At 44.1% G+C, this 25,450-nt stretch overlaps 1 protein-coding gene across 1 annotated transcript in view; it reads left to right on the forward strand.

Annotated features, from left to right (window-relative positions):
- The window catches only part of LOC114770186 (eukaryotic translation initiation factor 3 subunit H-B), a 46,775-nt gene extending 21,669 nt beyond the window's left edge, over positions 1-25,106 (forward strand). The window contains exons 3-8 of the mRNA XM_028963887.1: positions 5,461-5,628; positions 10,400-10,499; positions 11,553-11,702; positions 17,273-17,396; positions 21,997-22,129; positions 24,808-25,106. Of these exons, the coding sequence (XP_028819720.1) occupies positions 5,461-5,628; positions 10,400-10,499; positions 11,553-11,702; positions 17,273-17,396; positions 21,997-22,129; positions 24,808-24,905 (773 nt within the window). The 3' untranslated portion in view covers positions 24,906-25,106. The remainder of the gene's footprint in view (positions 1-5,460; positions 5,629-10,399; positions 10,500-11,552; positions 11,703-17,272; positions 17,397-21,996; positions 22,130-24,807) is intronic.
- The last annotated feature ends 344 nt before the right edge of the window (positions 25,107-25,450 follow it).

Genomic DNA, 25,450 nt, shown 5'->3' on the forward strand with positions numbered 1-25,450 from the left:
CAACAGGTTCTCCACCGGCCGATCTTGCGCGAGTGGCGGTCACGTGTTTTCACTGCTGCTGCGTTTGATAAAGTAAAAAGGAAAAAAAAAAAATCTCAGCAACATTATCTACCTGTTACACATTTTATGTTTTAGGTTGAAGACATAAAAGTGTAATATTTGGTTATATTTGCATATTGGTAGTACTGCATTAATAATAAGCATTTCACTGCATATCATACCGTGTACGTGACGAGTAAAATTAGAAATTTAATACCAAGGTTTAGTATCGGTCCATAGTTTAATACCTTTTGTCCTGGTCTGGAGTAATGCAGAGAATGGTGGAAATGACAAACAATATGGTTAAAAAACAGTGAAAGTTATTTTAGTGAAGCCAGAGAAAAAGCATTTCTTAAAGGCGACTCTCTTCTGATTGGAGATCCAGCAAGACTGCCCATGTACACATCCGCATAATGTGTAGATTATCCGCCAGAAGCATCAAGGCAACCTTGGTGAGGTAAGGCAACTTGAACTTTTAGGCCTAGCGGTTAAGGAAGCCGACTGGTGGTCTGGTAATGGGTGGTAGTAGCCTAGTGGGTAACACACTCGCCTACGAACCAGAAGACCTGGGTTCGAATCCCACTTACTACCATTGTGTCCCTGAGCAAGACACTTAACCTTAAGTTGCTCCAGGGAGACTGTCCCTGTAATACTGATTGTAAGTCGCTCTGGATAAGGGCGTCTGATAAATGCTGTAAATGTAAATGTCTGAAGGTTCAAATCCCGAGCTGCCGAGGTCCCAGTCCTCACACGCTGCTCTCCGGGCGCCTTTCATCGGTGACAATCATTTACTTTCCACGCGTCGTCCGCCAGGCAATCCTGCCCGAAGCGGGCGTTCGCGTGTCTGTTTTCCCTCAAGCAATAAACCCTACAAGGCCGATGTTCTGCAACAAGTCCATCTTCCCAGCCCAGGCACATTAATGCGGAACTAATGCGCCCAATTGGACGTAATTTGCTTATTTCTAAGTGGTTAAGCGCTCCGTGCCGCGGCGTATGGCTGTCCGGCGTCGTTCCTCGGAATGCAACCGCCCGCACTCCGGGCCTGACCGGGCGTGGCGGATCACCGTTCGGCGCCGGAGATGAAATATTTATTCCGCACTGACACAACAGCCGTTCGGTGTGGCGAGCGCGGCATCGACGTTTTTCTAACCGAATCCTGCACTCCTGTCAAGTTTGACCCGGGAGCTCCGTCAAATTTTTTCTTCTCCGTTGTCGTCTTCTTGTTCTTCTTCTTCGTAATTGAATCACAAGTCTTTTAGCTGGAGAGTGTGTGTGTGTGTGTTGTATAGACACATGTATAGTATGTGATTTCTATGTAGGAGTTTTTTTGAGGGGGGGGGGGCACAAAATCAGATTCTCCACCCAGAGCGGGGAGAAGACGACCATTTTCAGGTCCATAACGAGCTGTCACCGACCAGACTGGGTCTCTCTCCTTATTCCCTCCTGCCTTTTTGTCCCTGTAGAAGGCTGGTGGTGGGCATGCCAACCCAAAAGATTTCCGAAGGTGAGAAGCTCGTATCCGTAGCCGGTGTCATTAGCCAGCCCTGGTTCCGGGACCGAGATGGAAGCCTGGTTGTTTTAAAGGGGAGGGAGGGAGAGAGAGAGAGAGAGACATCTGAAGTGGCCAGGCCGCTCCGAAGACATCAGGTAGTGATTTGTCCAGACAGAGGCTGGTGATTAGCGGTAAGACCCGGCTGTCTATTTGCATCTCGCTCTTTTTATTATTCCTCCACGAGGGAAACTCAACACACACATGCAGATGTCCTTCAGCGGCGTAAATGAGGGTGGCAGCGTGCTACCCCCCGCTCTCTCTCTCTCGCCCTTTCGTTCACCCCCCACCCTTCAGTGTACTGGGCTGACGGTGTAGCTGAGCCGATGAGATGTGGGGATCTATACACGGTCCATCTTGGTACGGTGGCTGGTCCATTGGCCATGTTTTCTTTATAGGGATCGATTTTAGCTGAAATTTTAATGTATACCACACGAAACCCTGCCACACAACTCGAAGGCGCAATGGCTTGTTATTCCGAATCGTGGAAGAGCAAGTTCTGTGAAGGTCTGGCCTTCGTGAACCGCACTTTCTAAAAGCTGCAGCCTGCTAGCCTTGATAAAGGAGGTGGTCGAACCTGTGGATTTATTGCTCCATCTCCAGGTTTTGAGTCGTGAAGCACCACCCCCTTAAAAATTGTAAGGGAACTTTCAATTGAGCATAAGTTTCTGAAGTGTTTCCCTTGCTGACCTTTGCTTTGCAGCATCAGCCATGTTGTGAACCATTAAGTTTTTATGAGATGACTCCTTCATGGCCTGGCAATAGAAATAGATATTTTATCGCATATAGAATTGCATATTTCCAAAATGTGTGGTTTTTAAATATCTTTTTTATTTATTTATTTATTTTATTTATTTTTTTGACCGCCTTAGTTTGGATTCCCAGACTATTTATTTTCCATTTGAACATTTATATTATACAGTTGGCACATTCTCTATGCTATTTTAATTTTTTTTTTTGCTGCTCTAATCTTCTGCTGTCCACATTCTGCCATGACCGTGTAAATTTCCCACTTGTGGGACTAATAAAGGATCTTATTTTATCTTAAAAATACAGCAGGGAAATGCTAATTGATATCTATTGGCCTTGAAGGGTCCTGGTGAAAGTGGGGGTGTTTTGCATAGATGTCGGCATTTATACGCCATTTTTAGATCAATGCACAGAAGCCAACCAGCCATTGTGTCGGACCAAAGCTGCACTGCTTCACTTCTATCTTCATAAAAGGGTTCCGAACGGGGTCCGACTTCCCCACAGCAAGGGGGGGGGATCAACGCGAGAGGGATCGACGCGATGCTTCGTTGCTGTCTAGCTCTCCGCGGTGGTCCTGAGGGGGGCTTGGGTTCAGATCGTGCCGACTTATCAGAAATTATAGCTCAGGCTTCGCCGTCCCTCCCCCTTTACAACTGTCACTTCCAAAGCCCGCTCAGTCCATAAAACCGCGCTGCGCGCACGAAGAGAGGCGTAGTCAGACCTCAAAATGTCTTTTGCAAATCTCTAGGAGGAAAAGAGAGGCCGGTTGCTTTTATGCAGAATCCAGCGGATTTGGCTTCCGTCCTCGTCTCTCCTTTTTTCTTTACAGATGGTGTTTGCTCCTTCAGAATGTCCCCAAATTACAGGATGTGTCGGGCTAGACTCTCATTATCTTATTTTTTGTGTTGTTGTTTCAAATGTTTTAGTGGCTTTTTGGTTTTTGCGATCTTTCTTTTCTCTTTTTTTTTTTTTTTTTTTTTCTCTCTCTCTCTCCCTTTTTGTAGTCTGCGCGCCAGCGTGCATCTCACTCGTCCTTGAGAAATCTGGCCTGCGGTTTAACATGGCGCTGGAATGTGCGGCGCGCATTCGTTCCCCTCCGACGTTCCGATGCGCCTCGCATTTTGAGGAGCACATTGTCTCCTTGTTCTTTTGTCACTTTTACTCTTTGCAAACATCCGCAGATCGGCTGAAGCTCCAGAGGCAGGCGTGAGTCACCCCGGTCCTCGTTTGATGCCCCACTTTAGCCGTTGATTTCATTCCAGTCACCAGACACCGTGTAACCTGCTTTGTCTTGGACCATGTGCTTCAAGTAGTCCCCGTCACAATGAAAGAAAAGAACTGAGAGAGATGTCGTCTGTCTCATTTTTATATATATAAATACACACACACACACTGACAGTGACTGAACGCAGATAGAGAACTCGCGTTAATCAACACTCGTCAAACTGTGCATTGAGCTCTGTGATCGTGGATGTACGATCTGTCGGTCACCACTATTAGCTCCTCCCATTTTAAATTTTGTTTAACGAAACGTCATAAAAGTGTGTTTTCTAGGTGTCAAGAGTAACTCCACGCCAACAAAAAAGGATCGGGTGGCAAGTTCCCTTTCAGCATAAAGATACCTAGCTTGCTCTCTCTCTCTATGTATATGTATATATATATATGTATGTATATGTGTCAGCTTGGTTGTGGCAAGACTCTAAGACCTTTATTTCAATATAATATACAGAATAAATGTAACCAGTACCACTGAACGGGCAGCATCGTGATACCATCTTCATTGCCTGTAATAGGGCAGGATTCCCCACCCCTTGTACTTATGTGCGTTTAAAAGAAAGAGGTCATATCTGTGCACTCGGCGGTCTGCAGGGCAATTTACGGACCTGTTTTCAGGGATGTCTGCGTTGGCGGGCGCAGGCTCGATGAGACCACACTCCTAAAATATATCTCATCCCTCACTTCTCCGTGCCTCCCTTATATGGCCGACGGTCTCAGTAAGCCCAGGGTCCAGAAAACTGACACGCTGCTAGATACTGTGTACCCACAGATTCCAACATCCTCATGCAAGATGCACTTTCGTGACATGACTAGGATGAATGCAAACTGGAATCTTCATGCAATGTAATTAAAAAGGGTTCATATAAATGCTCTACATTTATAAAGGGGCAGTGGTGGCCTAGTGGTTAAGGAAGCGGCCCCGTAATCAGAAGGTTGCCGGTTCTAATCCCGATCCGCCAAGGTACCACTGAGGTGCCACTGAGCAAAGCACCGTCCCCACACACTGCTCCCCGGGCGCCGGTCATGGCTGCCCACTGCTCCCTCAGGGTGATGGGTTAAATGCAGAGGACACATTTCACTGTGTGCTGTGTATCACATGTGACAATCACTTCACTTTAAAGAGGTTATTTCTGTAAATACCCTTAAAATACCCTTATTTCTAGATATTTTTCTACCAGTATCTTTTTTTTTTTTTTTTTGGTGCAAGTTATAAATGAGATGATGTACTGTGGATTGCTTGAGGTTTTTCCTGTTACCATAGCTCATTTCAGAAGGATGATCACTAAGGACGTTTTTTTCTTTTCTTTGTGCCGTATTCAGTTACTCTGACCCAGTATAACATGTCTGATTTCTAATGTCGGAACATTGTTCTCTTTATTGTGATAGAAATATTTTACTTATAGACCTTTTAATTTGCTGGGTTGCTCTCAAGCAGGGTCAGTCTATGGCACCTCTCACCAGGCTGCCTGCCGTTACGGTCGGCCTGTAGCAATGCTGTGTGTGTTTGTGTGTCCATGTCTAGATGCTTGGTGTTTTGCTTGGGCTGCCGGTGGTAAACTGGTTGACTGGTTTTGATTAGTGCCGGTTAGTGGTGCTGTTTTACAGTTTCTGGTCTCTTTGAAACGCCTTTGTGTGCAACCCTAATAAGACTCTTCACCATGTGAGAGAAAAAATTCAAGCGACGTCGCATCAGATACGGATTTCTTTGATAGATCAGCCAACCACAGACCAGAAAAATAGCCAAAGTTGGCCACTTCCTCCCACATGTTCGATAAACAAGAGGAGTCTTTGTCAGAACGCAGCGAAATGTTTCTTTATTCCCCCTTCTCCTCTCTGCCCTACAGTCCAGTACCAGATGGAGATGATGCGCAGCCTCCGCCACGTCAACATCGACCACTTGCACGTTGGCTGGTACCAGTCCACCTTCTACGGCTCGTTCGTGAGCCGGGCGCTGCTCGACTCCCAGTTCAGCTACCAGCACGCCATCGAGGAATCGGTGGTGCTCATCTACGGTACGAATCCACCCTGCACTCCCAACACGCCCATTTTCCATCTCTCCCATTATGTTGCTTTATTACGTAATACTCTGCTGCCCTTATTTATTTTATTTGTTCCGTCATCCTTTTACTTAAGAATTTTAAAAATACATTTACATTTACAGCATTTATCAGACGCTCTTATCCAGAGCGACTTACAATCAGTATTTACAGGGACAGTCTCCCTGGAGCAACTCAGGGTTGCTCAGGGACACAATGGTAGTAAGTGGGATTCGAACCCAGGTCTTCTGGTTCATAGGCGAGTGTGTTACCCACTAGGCTACTACCACCCAAAAATAACTTTAGCATGGCTAACATTAGCCATAAGTTTGGGGGTCCTATTAAAAATGACCTACGTTTTTACATATTTCACACAAAGACATCAGACAGTTACCTCCAAACTACATTTACGGCATTTACCAGACGCCCTTATGCAGAGCGACTTACAATCAGTAGTTACAGGGACAGTCCCCCCCCCTGGAGACACTCAGGGTTCCTAAGTGTCTTGCTCAGGGGACACAATGGAGGTAAGTGGGATTTGAACTTGGGTCTTCTGTAACACACTAGGCTACTTACCACCCTACCAAACTAAAGGTGAAAACCATTCCCACTACACCCCTACTCATGCTTGGTGCTGATTTGGTCAAACCTCTGTCCATAACGCCCCCTGATCAGGAGGAAAAAAAACGCCGTTCTAACTGCAGCATTCTTTCTCGATCATTTTTTCTTGGCACTTTTACGCCCCATGGTTAACTTTGCGGTGAGCTACCGATTTAGAACCCCGTCAGTGTAGCAGCTACACTATATGTATTTGTATTGATGGCAGAAAGAAGAACACATTTCTACTGCATTGAGCAGCCAGCGGCGCACAATGCAACACTCCACGAGCCTCTGCAGACTCTGCGGTCCAAGTGGAATGTTATTGAACTTTGACCTCTGTACATTCTGACTAATGCGTGCCCAATAGGAACAAAGCATTAAAGGCGCTCAAACCAAGATGGAGGAGAGGTTCAACCATATTTTGCGACAGGAAAGTGCAAGTTTGTCATTGTGAAACACTGCAGCACAATGCACGGTGTCCTCTGCTTTTAACCATCACCCTTGGTGAGCGGTGGGCAGCCATGACAGGCACCGGGGGAGATGTGTGGGGACGGTACCTTCATCAAGAGGGACCTCAGTGGCCCCTCAGGGATTTGAACCGGCAACCTTCTGATTACGGGCCCCTGAAAAATGCTGTAGTTCTGCCACATGATGGGTTAGTGAGCATTTCTGGTGGGATCATGAGGGTGGCTCCCTCCGCCTGTAGTAGCCTACAGAAGCCTGAGGTTATATGGTGAGTTTGTTTTGGACGTCCCGTTTTTTCGGCGACAATTACATTTCTGCCTGACCGTCACTCAGAATTTGATGGCTTTAATGGTTTTTGTGGACTCCAAAAGCGTTACCTGATGTGAAATCAAAGAGTGGAAATGAGTTCCCGTGATAGCATGTGGTGGCAAAAAGGGACGTATGGTCATATCTCTGGTCCAACCCCCCACCCCCCGTCTCTCTCTCTCTCTCTCTCTCACTTTTTGGCCGTGTTTTAAGCAGTCCCCCTTGTGTAAATAGCAGGTCGGCGTGCGTAGCAGCCCCAGCAGCAGCTCCGTCTAGACAGGGTTTCCTCCGCTCTGTTTATTTTGCCTGCTATTGGAGCGCTGATGTGTACCTTCAGGAATGCCTGAGGGGGCCGATGACGGCCCATCCGGCTCGTCCGCCGCGGATCCCGTCCAGATGTCTGCACCGGCCTCGTCCCAGCCACCCTCGTCTCCAGGCTGCCCAGACAGGGGTGGGTGGACGGCGATACGCGCCCGTCCATGTCTGCAAAAAGCCCCCACGCCCCTCCCGATGATCACTACGCCCTGCCAGCTGTGACTCCCCAAACCCCCACTTATCCCCCAATGGTCTCTGATTACAGTACACATCTGCTGATGGGGGGGGGGGCATGAGCACAAAACCTTAACTGTTAAACCTTCGCCCCCTCCACTCCTCCCCGTTCAGCCAGTAAGTTTCCTTTCTGTCTTGCCAGATGTGACTCCCCTATCAGTGTTGGGTCACCCACATCTTTCCAACCCGCCCCATCCCTGTCTAAATCCAGAAGTCGTGAGTTACGGTTAGAAAACACGTATCGTATGGCTGCCACCGAGCAACCCCGACCCCTCCGTCCAAACCGCGCTCCTCCAGGACAATGAGGCCTTTCACTGCCGGGCCGGGTGCAGTAACTCCGGGGGCAGTATTGGCACGAAAAGACCCGCACACCTCCACAAACTCCCTGTCGGCCGCCGCCAAGTTGGCCGCTTAAATTAGGCCTGGTCTGCTCATAAGGGAGGACCGCTTATGTCGTCTGGCCGCTTGTATATTTGTGATGGCGGCATGTTTTAAGACGCACCGCGCTACTATCACCGTGCGGAAGTGTCAGTCACCTCTGGAGGTTTGGCACTTGCTTTGGCTTCTGATTGGCAGGTTGGCGTTGGCGGCGGACGGTTGGCCAAGATGGTGACCCGCTTGGCCTAGTTTTGGAGCGGATAAGGCGGGGTGGGATTCGTGACTGAAACTGAGGTCACAACTTTTGCTGCTTTTGGGGAATATTTCACTTTTCACACCATTTTGTTTTGTTCTTTGTAGTCATATATCTTTATCTCTTAAACATTTTTTTTTTTTTAATGTTTATTGAAAATATCAAGCAGCCTTATCCAGGGACAGTCCCCCCCACTGGAGACCCTCAGGCTTAAGTGTCTTGTTCATGGACAATGGTGGCATGTGGGGTTTGAACCTTTGATTTCGTGGTCTTCAGGTTCATAGATGTGAGAGTCTTAATTGTGCGCATACACTGTGCATATTTACTTATTTGGTCCATTTTGAGGCAATTTTGCACTTGTACAGTTATTTTGGTGGTAGCCTAGTGGGTAACACACTCGCCAAATCCCACTTACTACCATTGTGTCCATGAGCAAGACACTTAACCCTGAGTGTCTCCAGGGGGGACTGATTGTAAGTCGCTCTGGATGAGGGCATCTGGTAAGTCTGGCCGAATTGCAGCGTCGATTCACCCCTTCCTACAAGCAGACCATATATACGAGCTGGGTGTTTACCAAATGTCAAGAAATGACAGTGACAAAATCTGGGATGTTTGACATCCCCTTTTAATTTACATTTTAGTCTTCCATTACTTCAATCTTTTCAAAAAATGTTTATACAAGTTTCTGCAAGACCAGATAAAACTAGTCCTATAGCTAGTTGATCAGCAATGTGGTTGGATGGAATATCACTGGACATCTGACTAGTAACTTTACTTTTGCAAAAATAGCCAGAAATGTTTTTGTACAAAGCACATCTGACATCAAAGATTGGAACACTACACCCCCTATTATCAATTTTGCCCAATGATGTAAGAATGAACTCACCATACTGTTAACGGTTTACTTCCTGTGTGGGTATGACCAATGACACAGATGCAAAATACGTATTATTTATTTATTTATTTTAATCAATTGACTAATATGCCCTGTTGCATTGGAATGGTGTCGCCAAGTTGCCTGTAGAGTGTAAATTATTTCATTTCGACCTTGAAATGGAGTCTGTTTACCCATGAAATAAACATGTCAGGCGGAAACAGTCCTCCGAGCCCGTGTCTTCCCACTTGCCTCCAGAGACTCAAAGCTTATACACTTCTGTGTATGCTTTTCTCCCATTCCGTGAACATCCGGAAATAGATCCTTCAGGTTGCCCGTCCTAAAGGCAGGTTCGGCGCCGATCCGAATTTGATTTTAAAGGGAGAAAAAGAGATGGAACATGAAGCAAGCGGCCCAGGGAGAATCACAAAGGCCGGTGACTGACGGGCAACTTCTCTGGGCCTAGCTGGGAGGTTAATAAAGCCTTTTTAGACAGGAAATGTCCTTCTCCCGACAGTTGAATTAATCCACAACTCACCCACAGGTCCTCACACTTTTTTTTACTCTCTCCATCTGCTCCTCGTGTTATTGTGCCGCCTGCAAGGCCCGATGCTGCACGTTTGAAAGATTTTTTTTTTTTTTTTATTCTTTTTTTTGCAGTTCCGTATAGGTTGTTTGCCTGCGTTTTCAGGAGGACTGATGGGGAGTAGGGAGTGTGAGTAATATTCACCCCACCAGAAAGTAGCTTGAAAGGGATTAAGGTTGTGAGAACGTTGAGGAATCATTACACGCTCAGTTTAGCTCTTGCTGGGGCTGAACCGCTCGGCGTGGGCATAAAGTGGAGAAAACAAACATACAAGGGGATTTGCAGGCGGGCAAAAGATTAAAGGGAAACTATATAAAGAACCTCATGAAGGTTTTAGGCACCTTTAGTGAACCTTTTTAAGATTTGAAGGTCGTGTCGTATATGATTTACCTTATTTATGTAAAATTAATGTAATCAGCTTTGCATTGATCTTCAGCGATGAGCAAAGAATCCTTTAAATCCTTCTCAACTCATTCATTCTTTTTTTCCAGCAAACACCTCTTCTCAATACTGATCCACAGTGCTGAATCCCCTCCGTGTATAACTTCCCACGTCACGAAAGGCTCTTTCTGTTGAAACAAACTGTGACCTTGCCGTTTCACTGAACAATCAAACGGTGTGACTTCTCTGATATGGAATGTTGGAGCGCTAGACGAGAGTTTATTTAATGTTGTCATGCATTCATTTAAATATTTTTTCTTCTTTTATTCTGGTTTACCCATCTCCGCTACTCAAGATCCCATCAAGACAGCCCAAGGCTCGCTGTCTCTCAAAGCCTACAGACTCACCCCAAAACTCATGGAAATCTGCAAAGAAAAAGACTTCTCTGCAGAAGGGTAAGGCAGTATATTCATCATGGTATAAAAATTTTTTTTGTGCACTTAATGTCCCTTTTGTGAGGGGGGTTATGGCCTAAAATGTCTTATTTACAATAACATTTGAAATATCTTAAAATAACATTTTAGGCCATAACCCCCCTCAAAAGGGACATTAAGTGCATTAGGTCATGTCCATGATACGACACGACCTTCAAATCGCCGGTTTACGGAAATTTATTTCCGTAAAACGTTTTTGCCAACTTGAGTGAAAATAGTAAAAAAAATGAATAATCAACTGCTTAATACTAAAACTGCTGTCCGCGGTGATTGGCCATGCTTTGCAATTATGCCTTTTCGTCGCATTTTTTAAAAAAGGTTACATTTGATTGGACATAATAGCAAGTTGGTAAGTTGAATTTACGTTAATTGCTTGGATGGCGACATCGCGGAATTTGTGACCCACACATTCTTTTGAAAATCTCATTTAGGAAATGCTAAAACAAACCAGCTAATTTCTCTCCCCTTGGAGACTCTCCTTGACTGATTGGCCAGAATAACAGATTATGGATGTGCAAAAGCAGTGAAATCACAGGTCTTTTTGAAGTCAGAACCAGGCCCTTCCCATCCACGCATGGACCGACCCGATTCGCCAGACTGTTTTTGGTTTTTAAATGTCTTGAGTACAACTCAGAAGGGGGTGGAACACTATCTTTTTCCATTTTTCAATTATTTTCACAAGCCCGTTACCCTTAGGCTCCCTCTTCAAAACGCAGAAGAACTTTTAAATCAATTCACCTCCCTGCAACCTTTATACAAGACACACTTCTGCTGATTTTTGAAGGGCGCCATCACCTCTTCGTGCAAATCATTTGCAAATTCCCCTCTTCCCATACCCCCGCCACTACTCTCTTTACTTCAAACAGAAAGTAGGCTGATGCGAGGCGTGCTGCTCAGTTTCAGGTGAAGGTGTAGACACTTGGTCAAAAAGGAAGCAGGTTTTAGAACGCTATCAGTAACAGAGGCGCCGGAAAAGCTCCCGCCGTGCTGTAATCTCTCCCTCCACGGCTCCAGGTTGAAGAAGGCAGCTGTGGGCTATGAGAACATGTTCGAGGAGGTGCCCATCGTCATCAAGAACTCGCACCTGATCAGCGTCCTGCTGTGGGAGCTGGAGGAGAAGTCCACGGTGCCCAGTAAACACGAGCTGCTCAGCCTCTCCAGCAGGTTAGTGTCTTTTTAATCACGTACACCAGCAACAGTTACTGATACTTATATTCCCCACCTTTTTCTAAAATAACCCCCTTTAGTAGTATTACACTCACTTAGTTATGCCATAATCCCCCTTGGAATTATATGGATCTCAACCCCCTCCCTGCAAGGCTCAGTTAATGCAAATAATAAAGCAGCACATTCCTTTAGTCCAATACAGTGCAATTTAGCAATCAAAGATTAATGCAATCAGTTGGGACATAGTTGCTTTTATGTGAATTTATTTCTTTATCCACTTGCACATTCAGGTTTGTAGACTGCTCGTTTTTTTGTAAAGGCCAAGAAAAAAAAAAAAAAAAAAAAATCACATTTTAAAAAGTCACTATTAAGGTCATTAGTGCATGAAGCATTTAAATGCCATACTCTAAATAATAATTAAAATGACATTATTATAATCACCACCACAGCAAGATAATTAGCGACCCAGCTCGAGCTGAACCGAGGTCCTGGAACGTCTTCAGTCAGATCTTTTATTCTTGCCAGTGCGTGGTTGTGTGCGAATCCATTTATCCCCCCTGTTCAGAATGGCATGGTTGAGCTTGGACCATGATCCATGCCGAATAGGATTTGAGGTCTATGTTGAAGGCTCGAGGGCGGTCAAAAAAGCAATCTTTCAAAAAGTTTCACGTTCCAAAACCATTCAAGGCTTTACAAGTACTCTTGCCAAATTAGAATTAATTAGCATTAAAGTTATCAATAATAACTATTACGGGCATTGTTGTGGACTTGAATGAGACTGACTTGGCATGTGTATTGGCAAGGATCTCACAATAACATACACGGGACACAATACGATTACGATCTGGGTGGATCATATTCCATTAGTAATTCAGCCAAAACAGTTTAACTACGAACTGAATTTGAACTTTATTGTCTTTGCATTTTAACACACCGAAGTAGTGGACACCAAAAATTTTAAGATGAAACGTTAGGATAGAGGCCTGAGCCAGCACCATAAGTATCGATATTTAATGTCCTTGTGTCGATACAATACCACCACGTAAAATATCGCAATATTATTATCGATTTTTTTTTTTTTTTTTTTTCCCCAACAACCCCCAAGGCTGACATTGATACATGATATATAATTATTATTATTTTTTTATTCAATACTTTTTAACAATTAGATTCTTTTTTGCCTAGTGGTTTAGACCTTATCTCTGAATAAAAAATAAAAATAAAAAAATTAGTTTGCTTTTTATATGTATTTTACAGCATTTGTGATATGTGGCCCAGCCATAGTTTATTCACAGTAAGTTGCAGGTGAAGGCTCCAGAGCTCCAAAGGCTCCAGAGCCTTTTTTCAGAAGTTGTTAGCGCTGCTGCAGTGTTGGCAGGCCCGTGGCCGCTGCCCGTAAAGCCGCAGCGACCTGCCAAGTCCAAACAGCAGAGCGTCTGAGCAACGGCAGCACGCTCGCGCCCAAATGGCACCGTCTGCAGCTCGGGCCGCCAAGATAACCACGAAGCTGGGGTCGACATTACGTGATCAGTGACTGTGCAGATAGCCGCCCCTATCAATCTCTTTTTTTTTTTTTTTTTTTTTTTTTTTTTTCCCCCAAGTTCATTCTCTCATTCAGAAATTTTTTCTCTCTCTGAATTTGTCAATACATATTTTCTGTTCAAACTGAGCAAAAACAGAATAACCCAAGTTCATAATCCACTATTAAACATTCATAATCATGGTTGCCCAGTCAAAACAGGCAGGTTTGGTGATCTGATTCGCTTGATCTTATCATCTGATCAGTGGCTCATCATGTTGAAGGTGAGTTTGTGTTGGAATTACGGACCTGAAATGACCGGCATCAATACCGAAAGGCATTTTCTTTAGAGCTGTGTAACGTGCGATCACACACTTTTTTTTTATTTTTTCCACACTTGACATTAATATTCAGCCTGACCCTGGTTTGAGGTGATTTTGTGGAACAGAAATTTTAATTTTCCCGATATCCCCCACCCGTTTCTACCGATTGTCAAAGGTTCATGGAGGTTTGAAGGTCCCTTCCAGCTGACAAGAAAGGGAATTTTATCTTTTTAATTTGTCTCTCTTAATTCATTGGCCTGTCAGACGTGCGTTCGGCAGATGAAAGCAGAAACTTTCGATGTACTGTTTAGCACATGAAAGAATACATTCCCAATTACTTCCCCTTCTGCAAGGAAATGTGCGCGCTCACACGCACGTGCACACACCCGTACCCACATAGAGAAATACACACGACACCATCGCGGGCACGTTGACCCCACCCCCCTCTGCAGTTTTAGTTCAAGAGTTGGCCATAGTGCCATTGGCTCACTTCCACTCTTCAGTGTCGAATAGCTTCACACGCATCAACGCCCTTGATTTAATGTCACGATTCACAACAATTTAAAGAACATTTACAACTTTGATAAATATGAGAGTTAAGCAGTGAAGATGTGGGGGATGTGTAGGGAATCCTGATTTCGACTGCGTCTTTATTTTTTAAAATCGCCCCACCTCCTGGTCCCCAAAAACGGTCCGTTCTGTTGAAGACAAACCTCATGAGGAGCATGTGAGTAGTTTAAATGCAGTACAAAAATGCGTATTATATATCAGTATTATTTTCAGATGCTATGGCTATGCAGTATGCTTTATATCATTTAACCATTCGAAAAAAATTAATTACGCGTGCAGAGACGGCGTGTTGCTCTCAGTTTAATCTCAGTGGGGAGTTGAAAGGGTTATCGGTATGAACTTTGCATTTTTTTATTATTTTTTTTCCCCTATTTTTTGGCCTCTGTCTGGGCGTGCACCGCCTTCGAAACGGAAAGACATGGCAGACACGTCAGTGGCTTTTTCTGTCTCTCCCGGCTCTTTTTATCCCTCCCTGCGCCGGTTTCTCCCCACACATCTGTTTAAGTTATCTCTTCGCAGTCTGGCGTTACCCTAGAAACCAAAGCAAACACGCAGCCGCTGCAGCCTCCATAGTACAATACCTCCCTGTCTTTCTCCTCCGCCCCCCTCCAAGTCCACCAACCCAAAGGGGTTTCACCACGAATCCGCTCTCTTCATCTGGAGGGGGCTAAATTGGGGGGAATGAAGAAATAGGGGGAGCTATGAGTTTTATAGTGTGTTGGGGCTTCACTGGGAATCTGCAGAGCCTCCTCCAGTGGGGGGGGGATAAAACGCGGCCTTGTTTTCTGGCGGCGGCGGCGCGGCGCGAATACTAAATGCAGTCGACTCGCACGGAGGCTCTGGCTTTCCTCCGGCCTCCACCCCATCGTGTGGGAACATGGCCGTATCCGCTGCAAAGCCCACCAAGGCCCCCGTGGACGCCCCGTAGCTATCGGCCGTCCGCAGAGGGACCAGAGGAGGGGGTGACTTCAGACGTCATCTGATGAGTTAAAGGCTGCCGCCAGCTTGAGGAACAGGCACGCCTTTTACCCCCCTCCTCTGTGATGTGGTCGACCACCCCTTTCTTTGGGTTAGTTGTGCCTGACTTGAGTGCAGTCTTCTCTTAAAATAAAAAATTTAAAAAAGCACTTAAAAGGATGGCGGTTTGTCTCCTGCTATCTCGTCCTCTCTCATTTCTTAAAGTGACGTGGAGAGTTGCCGTCGACACACACACACACACACACACACACACACACCGTCCAGGTGGGCATTGCATATACATTAAATTAGATCCACACCACAAATATTATAAATATGCCATGTAGTGAGGAGGACAGGTTTTTGGTCTCCTTTAAAAGGTCCAGTATGAAATCGGTTGCCCCGGAGTAAACGTTCCTTCAGGAACTGCGCAGTTCTTTATCCTTAGTCAAAACCATTCCTGTGTGTGTGTGTGTGTGTGTGTGTGTGTGTGTGTATATATATATATATTTTTTTTTCCCTGGTGTCCCTCTTGTCTGGCCATGTGTTTTTAACTTAAGTTGACTCTTTAATTGCTCTTGAAAGTGTTCTTGGGTCCCTTTTGTCCATACTTGTGCACATTTGCTAAAGATAAAGCAGTATAGTTCTAGAATTACAACTCTGTTGATGGACGGTTGGCCCTCTAGTGGCGGGGGGTGGTAGTAGCTCAGTCATTTAGACCCTCGCCTGAGGATCGGTAGATCACAAAGTCACAGCTTCAAACCCCACTTTGTGTCCCTGAGCAAGACACCTAACCCTGAGTGTCTCTAGGGGGACTGTCCCTGTAATCAGTCGCTTTGGTTAATGCCGTAAATGTAATGGACCAATTTGAATGAAGTATAGAAGTGAAAGAGAAGTGATGCACAGCACACGCTGCACACAAAACACGTGTCCTCTGCTTCTAACCATTGCCCTTGGTGAGCAGTGGGCAGCCATGACAGGAGCCCGGGGAGCAGTGTGAGGGGACGGTGCTTTGCTCAGTGGCACCTTTGGTGTATTGTGATTTACGGGGCCTCTTCCTTAACCGCTATGTCTTTCTCCTCCACCCCGCTTCAAGTCTTCCATCCCAAAAGGGTTTCACCACGAATCCACTCTCTTCATCTGGAGGGGGCTCAATTTAAATAAATGTAAAAATAAATAATAATTATGAGAATTTTATAGTGTTTGGGCTTCACTGGGAATCGTTCGGTGGTCCTCGTGGACTTTCGGTTGGACGTCCCTACTTTTTTATCTTAGAGAAATATTAACAAGGCCTAGATTGATGAGAAATTACCCATATTTTAAAAAGTGCAAGTCCCGGAATTTGACAAGATAACTGTTAATCAGATTATTAATTCCTCTTATTAGTCGCTATTTCACCGGTAAGGAGAGCTTCCCGTTTTTTTTTTTTTTTTTTTTCCTTCTCTTTTCTTCACGGCTTGTCAGACGTGCCCTATACCTGCAGTCACTGCTGTGCCAGACCAGTGCGTTCTCTTTTAATGAGTCCTCGGTCCCTTTCTCGGGAACATTTTCTAGCTCCATCCAACACCCGTGGCATCAGTGGGGAAGGTGTTGTGATATATATATTTGTAAAGCTAGCCTTTTCTAGCCTACAGTGGTAGATGACTTTGATTCGGTTTTGTAGCCTGAACTTTTTTTGAATACCGTGAAGTTAATAAAACAGTGTGTTGGATAAGGGAGCGGTTTATATGAAATAGGATTTTTTCTTTTTTTTTTTAAAGATCATATTCAGAATTCCATCACAGAGCCACCCTCAGTGCACAGGAAATGTCAGCCTAAAAATGTTGTGCACACAATAATCACCCTATTGGCTATGATAACTCATTTTATTTATCCCAATTTATTCATCACAAAAGTACAGTGTGTGTGTGTGTATATAAAGGCTTTTTAAAATTTATTTAATTTATTTTTACACCTACTGTTATTTCACGGTTATGTAATGTTTTCATTTATGCTTTTTATTTGTCTATTGGATTGTGACATCCTGGTTTTCACTTATTTGCTGGCTATTCCAAATGATTTTTGTCTTTCTTTATCTGACTTCATGACATCATGAGCATTGAGGCAGTTTTAGCAAACAGTGTAATTTATGTAATATCTGTATTTTGTGTAATTCACAGCAACGCTGCGCTCACACGTGTCCTTTTTCTGTCATACAGCAGTTCACATCTGGAGAAGAGCCTGCAGATGTTAATGGACCGAGTGGATGACATGAGCCAGGACATTGTCAAGTTCAACACATTCAGCCGCAACACGAGTAAACAGCAGCAGCAGAAGCACCAGGTACATTTACATCTAGAGCATTTACCAGACGCCCTTATCCAGAGCGACTTACAATCAGTAGTTACAGGGACAGTCCCCCCACTTGAGCAACTTAGGGTTAAGTGTCTTGCTCAGGGACACAATGGTCGTAAGTGGTATTTGAACCTGGGTCTCCTGGTTCATAGGCGTGCGTGTTACCCACTAGGCAACTACCACCCAGTAGAGGTAGAGGCACTACTGTTGTCAATTTGCCATTTTCTTTTTGTATGTATAATTATACTCATCAACTCTTAAAGTCGTATCTGGAATTTGTCACTTGCCCACTTGTTGGTAAATCTATTTCAAGCTACAAAGTTGAAAAGCGCTGGGAGGTGAAGGGGGGGGGAAAGAGTTATCAACCTAAAGCACATCGTGAATATTTATTGTGTTCAACCACCTTCCCGCAACTTTTTATTTTTTTTCCAAAAGCAGTTTGTTCATTGTGCATGTGTGGAAGGGCAATTACTTCACCTTGTTAAAAGCCTTTTAACAACTCGTCGACAGGTTTTTACACAGATACGTCTTAATTCTTTTTTTGTGTCATTTCAACTATTCTATTTAAATGTGTTGTCAAAAAGCTAGTATTGTCATTTTATAGATTACTGTTCGTTCATGGACAGAATATGTTGCAGGACTAGCTTGATTGTGCATCAGTGGCCGTTATACAGCCATCCCATGTGGAAAGATGATAAGCTACGTGCGCATCAGTGTGCAGGTTAATGTTAGTCGCCAACGTTTTGCTGGATTTGTGCGTGTCATCTGGCCTTCGAACATGCAAATTCTAATGCTTTGTGATGTACATGCATAGATTAAAGTTGGTGCGTTGGTGAGCACACAAACGGCCTTCACAGACCGAACGCGTTCAGCCCAGCAGGACGTGCACACAAAGCAGCAACAGAAAGTGGACTTCACAGTGATTATGAGTGGATTATTCAGCCATATCTCACCACGGGGAAGGAGGGAAATTTTTGGGTGCTGTAGTTCTGTCAACTGTGTTCTGGATGTTGGCAGCGTAGAAATGTCATGTGATGCCTATCGAGTTTGAAAATGAGGTATAGTTATAAAACACGTTATGTGGCTGGATCGTGAGGTTGGAGATGGCATTAACCACGCCTACTTTGCCTGCAGTACAGCTTTTTTTTTTTTTTTTTTTTTTTAGTCTGCGCTCATAATGTGACAGTTTAATAGCCTAATGGTAATTCGAAATTGTCTGCAGATTGGCGAGTTTTCCCTGCCATCACCGCTAAAAAGGTATAATGGTTGAGCAATTTTGCCAGAAACTGTCTTGAGACCGTAGCAGCGCAGAGGGAGATGAAAACAATTCCGTATGAATCGGCCCAGAAGCTGCCTGTCGCTACATTATGTGAACGGTCTGCAGCCTGTGTCACTGTACCATGGTGCCTCCTGTTTATCTCTCCTCATTCAGTTAGTCTTCTGTCCTCCGGTGTCCCCAAACTGCTGTGTCCCTCTACTGCTCTACAATGCTCTTTGATTTTTGGTGCGTGGCATGGAAGGGTCTTGCAACGCACCGTTGTACATCTGGTCCCTCTGTCCAAGCTTGGACACGCACTTTCTTTCCCTCCATTTTTATTCCTTCAAACTGGCCTTTCATTCTGAAAATGTCATTGCAGAGTTCAGCCACGGTGTCCGTGTCCTTATCACGTGGTTTTGTCCGTGTGAACTCTCTAATGCAAGGAATTCAAATTCTTCTCCTGGTTTTATTCTTCGGCACTTTTTTTTTTTTTTTTTTTTTTTTTTTTAACATTCCTTTTCCCCTCCAACTGTGTCTGGATAAAGGGTAATGTCATTTTAAATCAGCTCTGCAAGAGTGCGATTGCTTAAAGCGATCCAAAAGATTGTAGATCACAGCAGGTCTGTCGAGTTGTGGATCAATAGCTCGTTCAGCGCTCAGTCGAATGAATAAAAAGTATTTTACGTTACGTGTTTCTTTTTTTCTTTTTTTTTATTTCTATTGACACTTTTCTTTGATAGAGGAACAAACTTTAATGCCAAAATGCTGAAAAGTTTTTTTTTTATATTATTATTTTTTATTTATTTATTTATTTATTTTTTTACTTTGAGGGAAAAAGAAACCAGAAAAAAAATCCTGCTGCATTTGAAAACGAATCATATCTGGCACTTTTCCCCTCTCTGTCCATTGCCACTTGTAGTCTACATGGAAGAGCATAATTAAACTCTTCACATAAATGTGTTATTTAATGTCCTGACGTTTCAGTGCAATTTTTGCACTTACTGTTTTTTATAGACATGACTTCAATATCTTCAATTTTCAATATATCTGAAATATATATATATATATTTTTTACATTTAGGGCATTTACCAGATGCCCTTATCCAGTAGTTACAGGGACAGTCCCCCCCTGGTTAAGTGCCTTGCTCAGGGACACAGTGGGATTTGAACCTGGGTCTTCTGGTTCATAGGGTAGTGCGTTACCCGCTAGGCTACTACCACCTTTTTGTCCTCCTTTGACCTTATTTCGTCCTCCACTCATAGACATTTCTACTTGATGCACACAGACAGTGTGGCGGTGTTGAAACATCAGGTTCCCCACCACTCAGGGGCGGGGCGATGGTGAAGTGAGCGAGCGCCTTGCCAATAGAGCGTTAATTACGCGAGGGCCTGCTAATGAAGGTGATGAGGATGCTATTGATTGGTTGGCTGTTATGAACGAGAGCCATAATTTGAGTAGATATGAGCAGTGTTTCTCAGCAAGATGTTAATGATTCTTGTAAATTGCGGATCAGGGGAGTCGTTGCTCTCGCTGTTTATTTGCTCGTCTCTTGTTCTGCTGCGATGGGTTCGAGGTGAAGTGGATGTGATTTAAAATGTTGTTCAGATTATTGCACCTTGGTGTGTGTGGACATTCTTTGGAGATGTTTTCAACATTTTAATGAGACAAATGCATTGAAATTTTAGTGCCTTGCATTATTCATATCCAGCTCAGGCCCCCACCCTCTGGTGCTTACCATAAGCTACTTAAAATAATATATTTTAAAATAAAATCTTCTATATTAAATTAGAAATTCTAGCCACAAAGGCCTCAAGCTTATTGGCTTTGAACAAGACGCCAGGTGCTGGTTCAGTCCGTTGATCTTCACTTTTTTCGGAAAGTACGCAGTGAACCTGCTGCAATAAAAGCAATGGCTGGTTATCATTTCCATAAGCTTTCATTCATTTCATCCAGTTAACCTTGGTTACATTTGCATATTAATCATGAATACTCATGATTTATTCATCCAGACTTGTGATTCATCAGTTACAAGTCGGTCCGCTCTACAAAATTCAGGGGTCGCCACAACGGATCAGCCGGCCTGTGAAAGGTTTTACCCCGGGAGCCCTCGCTGAAGGAACCTTCCCGGGCTTGGTGCCGGCACCAAGAACCTCACCTGCGTCCCCAGTGGTTTGGTTTCTGTATAAACTAGTTAATAAACGGACTCAATAATGAGCGTGGGCTCGACCCCCCGGTCCTGTAATGTACACGAGGGCTTTGTCGCACTTTATACCGCAGTCGCTATATGAACATATGAACCCTTCAGCAAGACTGTCCCAGTAACCACTGATTGTAAGTCACTTTGGAAAAGACCTTCTGGTAAATGTCGTAAATGTCATTGCACTATTTTCCCATTACAATGATTATACTATTAGGTATTTTATGCAGTTTTTAGTAAACTGAAAATGATCAGAGACAGTAAAAGGTACCGTTTATTCAATTAGTATCAGCAATCCCAGGTCCGACTAGCTGGTCTACCTCCATGTACCACGACCGATCTTCAACTTTCTCCCACACCGCCCCTCTGCTACGTTCCCTCCACTGGCTCCCAGTAGCTGCACGCATCAGGTTCAAAATACTGATGCTGGCCTACAAAGCCAGACATGGAGTAGCACCATCCTACCTCACAGCCCTTATTACACCTCGCACTGCACCTCGTATACTCCGAGCCTCCAGTACTGCTCGCCTGGTCCCTCCATCTCTGAAGGTAAAAGGAAGACGTTCATCTAGACTCTTCTCCATCTTGGCCCCTCGGTGGTGGAATGAACTTCCAGCTCAGTCACTGAGCACCTTCACACGGCAGCTCAAGACCTTCCTCTTTAGAGAAGATTTAGATGAACTTGTGACCTTCTTCTTGTCTGACTTCTGTATAGAAACTAGAACAGAGTGAATAAAAAGATTCATAGTTGGGGGTCCTGGTGAACCAGAACTGACCACTTCATCCATGGTAACATGGAAGCACGTTGTAAATGTAAATGTAGACTTTGACTCCTTGGCTCTTATTTTTGGCACGTTAATTTTCGGTATAAACGTTTTCTTTAACATCTGACAGTGTATCACCCCATGCAGGCTTCCGCCTCCCTCCTCTTCAGGTTCTCGGGTTCTTCTTATTTATAATTTTTTCCCTTCCCTGTCCGCCACTGGTTAATCACCGTTGTTTCTCTTTCCTCCCAAATTACTTCAGCCCCAGGGCACAGTTAGGTTAATGACCAGAGATGTCCGCTTTGCGCTAACAGCCCGCTCACGTATCTCCTCCACCCCCCCCACCCCACCCCACCCCACCCCCACAGTACATCCAGAGGCGCCAGCAGGAGAACACTCAGAGGCAGAGTCGCGGGGAGCCGCCGCTGCCCGAGGAGGACATCAGCAAGATGTTCAAGCCCCCGCAGCCGCCGCCCCGCATGGACACGCTGCTCATCGCAGGTGGGTTAAGTGTCGTGCTGGACAAACATCTTATCCAGTGCGACTTCAGAACGTTGCTAATCAGACGGTATTGCTGGTTTGTACCGGAGTTTGAAGGAAGGATTTTTTTTTTTTTTGCTCATCCACCAAATAAACTAGCCCCTCCCACATTAACGATTAAATAAATCACATCCATGTTTACCATGAATTTTGACCTAATTGCACATTGCATACATATGTTTGGGGTAGGTATCATTACTACACCGGCCATCAAATTAACATGAATCCTCTGTTCAAAACATGAATTGGCGTTTAGGATATGAAAAGGGGGCGGGGCTTGTGTGTCTGTGTGGGATGAATGAGCCTAGAAAGTTTTCATGGCAAATGTTAATGACGTTGATGTTAATTTTCAAATACTTTAAATTAGAATGCTTGGAGGCTCTTAATTAGTCAGCACATTGTGGAACCAGTCATTTCACTGCGGTGTTACACTATAAAGGAATGGCTGTAAAGATGACCTCCGTTACCACAATTCACACACATGCACTTTTAAATGCACATATTATAAAGAAATACATACATATAAAGCAAATTATTTGATTTTTGGTGAGCTTGGTCTCAACGAGGATCCATTTTTCTCAACCGCAAGGAACTTTCTTCTAAATCCTGAGGGAGTGGGAACCCCAGGCACCATTAATCGCTGCCTCTTAACATTGTTTTTTTTTTTTTGACTCCAAATTGTGCGTTGTTAATTTGTGCTTGCAATATTCCCCCTGGAAGTTGCGGAGACTGTCTGCCTGCCGGGGTAATTTATGCCCTTTATTTTAAATATCGAGACCCTGGCCTGATTATTAAAATAATATGTTAGAAATCTGGCCGCCCGCGTCTGCCGGGCCCCCGAGACCAGTTCCATCGCAGCTCACGTTTTTTCCCGCCGTAAATTAGCCCCGTAATATCACGTCCTGTTGGAGCAGGTGAGAGTGATAAAAGTAATGGCCCTGATCAAATTGTGGAGGGCGTCTAAAACTTTTTTTTTTTTTTATCCCGAAACGATAGGAAGTGCTCAAGCACGTCAAATATTTCGTACCGCATATGTTGAACTGGATGTGGAGACGAGTGTATATCCAGGCACCCAGATCATTACAATTAAAAGCAAATAAGCAGGAAAGAAATAATAAACCTTGTATTAAAATGCCATAGAACAAAACCTAATATCGTTTTGAGCATCTTTTTTTTTTCCTCACCAGTGTTCAGGGCAAATCACATTCAAATGAATTATCAATACAGACATTACCGTATCCATACTTGTATTACGCAGAGTATAATAACGCCACATCCTGATATCGATTTGTTGGGCGCAGCCTCGGCCGAAGGGTGTGGCTCTATGCTCTGCTGATTGACTAGTTCGTTACGGTTAGGGGCATTATTGAAGATTGAAGATTAGAACAAGGAAGGCCCTGCAGAGCCGGCGGTCTTTAACATCGATCCGTTCCACCCATTAGTATTCTTTGCCAGGAAGCGGCGGGCTAAAATCCCACCGTATCGGCGTGGTATGACAGATGGTACAGACCACCTTTTATGTCCAGTAGGGCTCTCCATTATTTTCTATATCTGTGATTGTGTGATACATATATCTAAAATCAAAAATAACAACAACATGCTCGACCAGTCAAAAGATTGGACGTCCCCACTGTGGCGGTTATGGAGCCATTTTGATCCAATGCAAGAAACATATTTAGCATTTGTTGGATCAGTATGTTTTTCCATCTTCTTACCTTCATGGCTGCTTTGGTCGCTATTGCGATCATTAAACTCTGCTTGATTTTAGATGCTCATTAACATGAGTGAAGGATAAGACGGTGTTCAGAATAAACCTTCAGGACAGTTTGAAACAGTCCCCGTCGTCCATCTTAAGGTGGTGGCAAGAAGACGAGTGTGACATTCTACCATCCCGGCAAAAGCTCCCTGATTTGGAGAGACGCAAATTTTTTTGCCCGGTTTTGTTTATTGCATAACTTCACATGCATGTTTAGTAGAAGTATAGTATGTGTATATATAAAATATATTAATATATAAGTTTAATATCAATTAATTGCAAAGTTTGCATATTTGAAATTGACTAAGGCAATTGTGGGGAAGAGGCTCAGATGGGACGATCTGTTCATTTTTAAATATTTAACTTCCTACAGTCTTTGAGAGAATACCCAAACCATCTTTATACTGTATATGGTGAACTGTAGAGGGGAACAAAAAGTTCGTTTTTTTTTTTTTTTTGTTTTTTTTTTGTCCACCCGTGTCCAAATGAATCACTATAGTTAATACCGGCTGTACACGTGGTGCTAAAATAAAATAATTATTTTTTAAGGAGGGCATGGAGGTCTCTGGGGGCAACGAGTACACTGGAGTTTAACCGTTTTAAACTGTCAGCTGGTAGAGGCGGGGTGTCTGCTTTTCTGCAAGTGATGGAGTGGGGTCTATGGGGTCGGTAGGGGAACCCTCATTCCTCACTGTCTCTTAAAGAGCTTTTAAATCCGGCCGCACGCCCACCCCTCCACTCCACCGAGCAGAAAGCCAATCACGCGGGCCGCAGGCACCCCGCCTCCACCACATAACGGAGCTCACGAAGGGCGTGTCGCTTGGGCTGTCCTGTCCTTCATAGCACCCGAAGCTCACCTCGCCCCTCTTCTCACCACCTGCAGGTCAGATCAACACCTACTGCCAGACTGTGAAGGAGTTTACATCTCAGAACCTGGGCAAGCTCTTCATGGCCGAGGCTTTGCAGGGCCACAACAGCTAGAGGAGCCTGAGGGGACCACAGGGAACATCAGAAGAACCGGAGCAGAACCGTGCACACAGACGCTAAATTTATTGCTATTTTTTTTTTTTTTTTTTTTTTTTTATATGTAATTTTTTCTGTGCAGCAAAACTTTGAATTTGGCTTTAAAGTGATTTCTATTAACAAGATCTTAATAGATTATTAATAAACTGTGTTCTGCTCCTCCTGCTGTCTGGTTTGTATTTTTTTTCACTCCAGAACAACAGTCTGCATTTTAGGTCTTTAAAGACAGCGATTCTTCTTACTAGGTGTGGGTTTACAAAGTTGGGGCTCATTGGTAGTAGTTTGTAGATGGACATTCTCTTTACATACATACTCACACACACACACACCCTTTTGTTGAGAAGTGCAATTTAAAGCGACTACAGAGGGCACAGGGAAGTTTTCATGCCATTTGTGTCTAATTCTAATTTTATTGCAGTGCATCAGAAATTGTTTAAACGACTCTGACACTCACTACTAACTTTTTTTATTATTATTATTGTTTTTTTTTATTTCTAAGTCTG

The sequence above is a fragment of the Denticeps clupeoides genome, chromosome 20 (assembly GCF_900700375.1).
Source record: "Denticeps clupeoides chromosome 20, fDenClu1.1, whole genome shotgun sequence".
Lineage (NCBI taxonomy): Eukaryota > Metazoa > Chordata > Actinopteri > Clupeiformes > Denticipitidae > Denticeps > Denticeps clupeoides.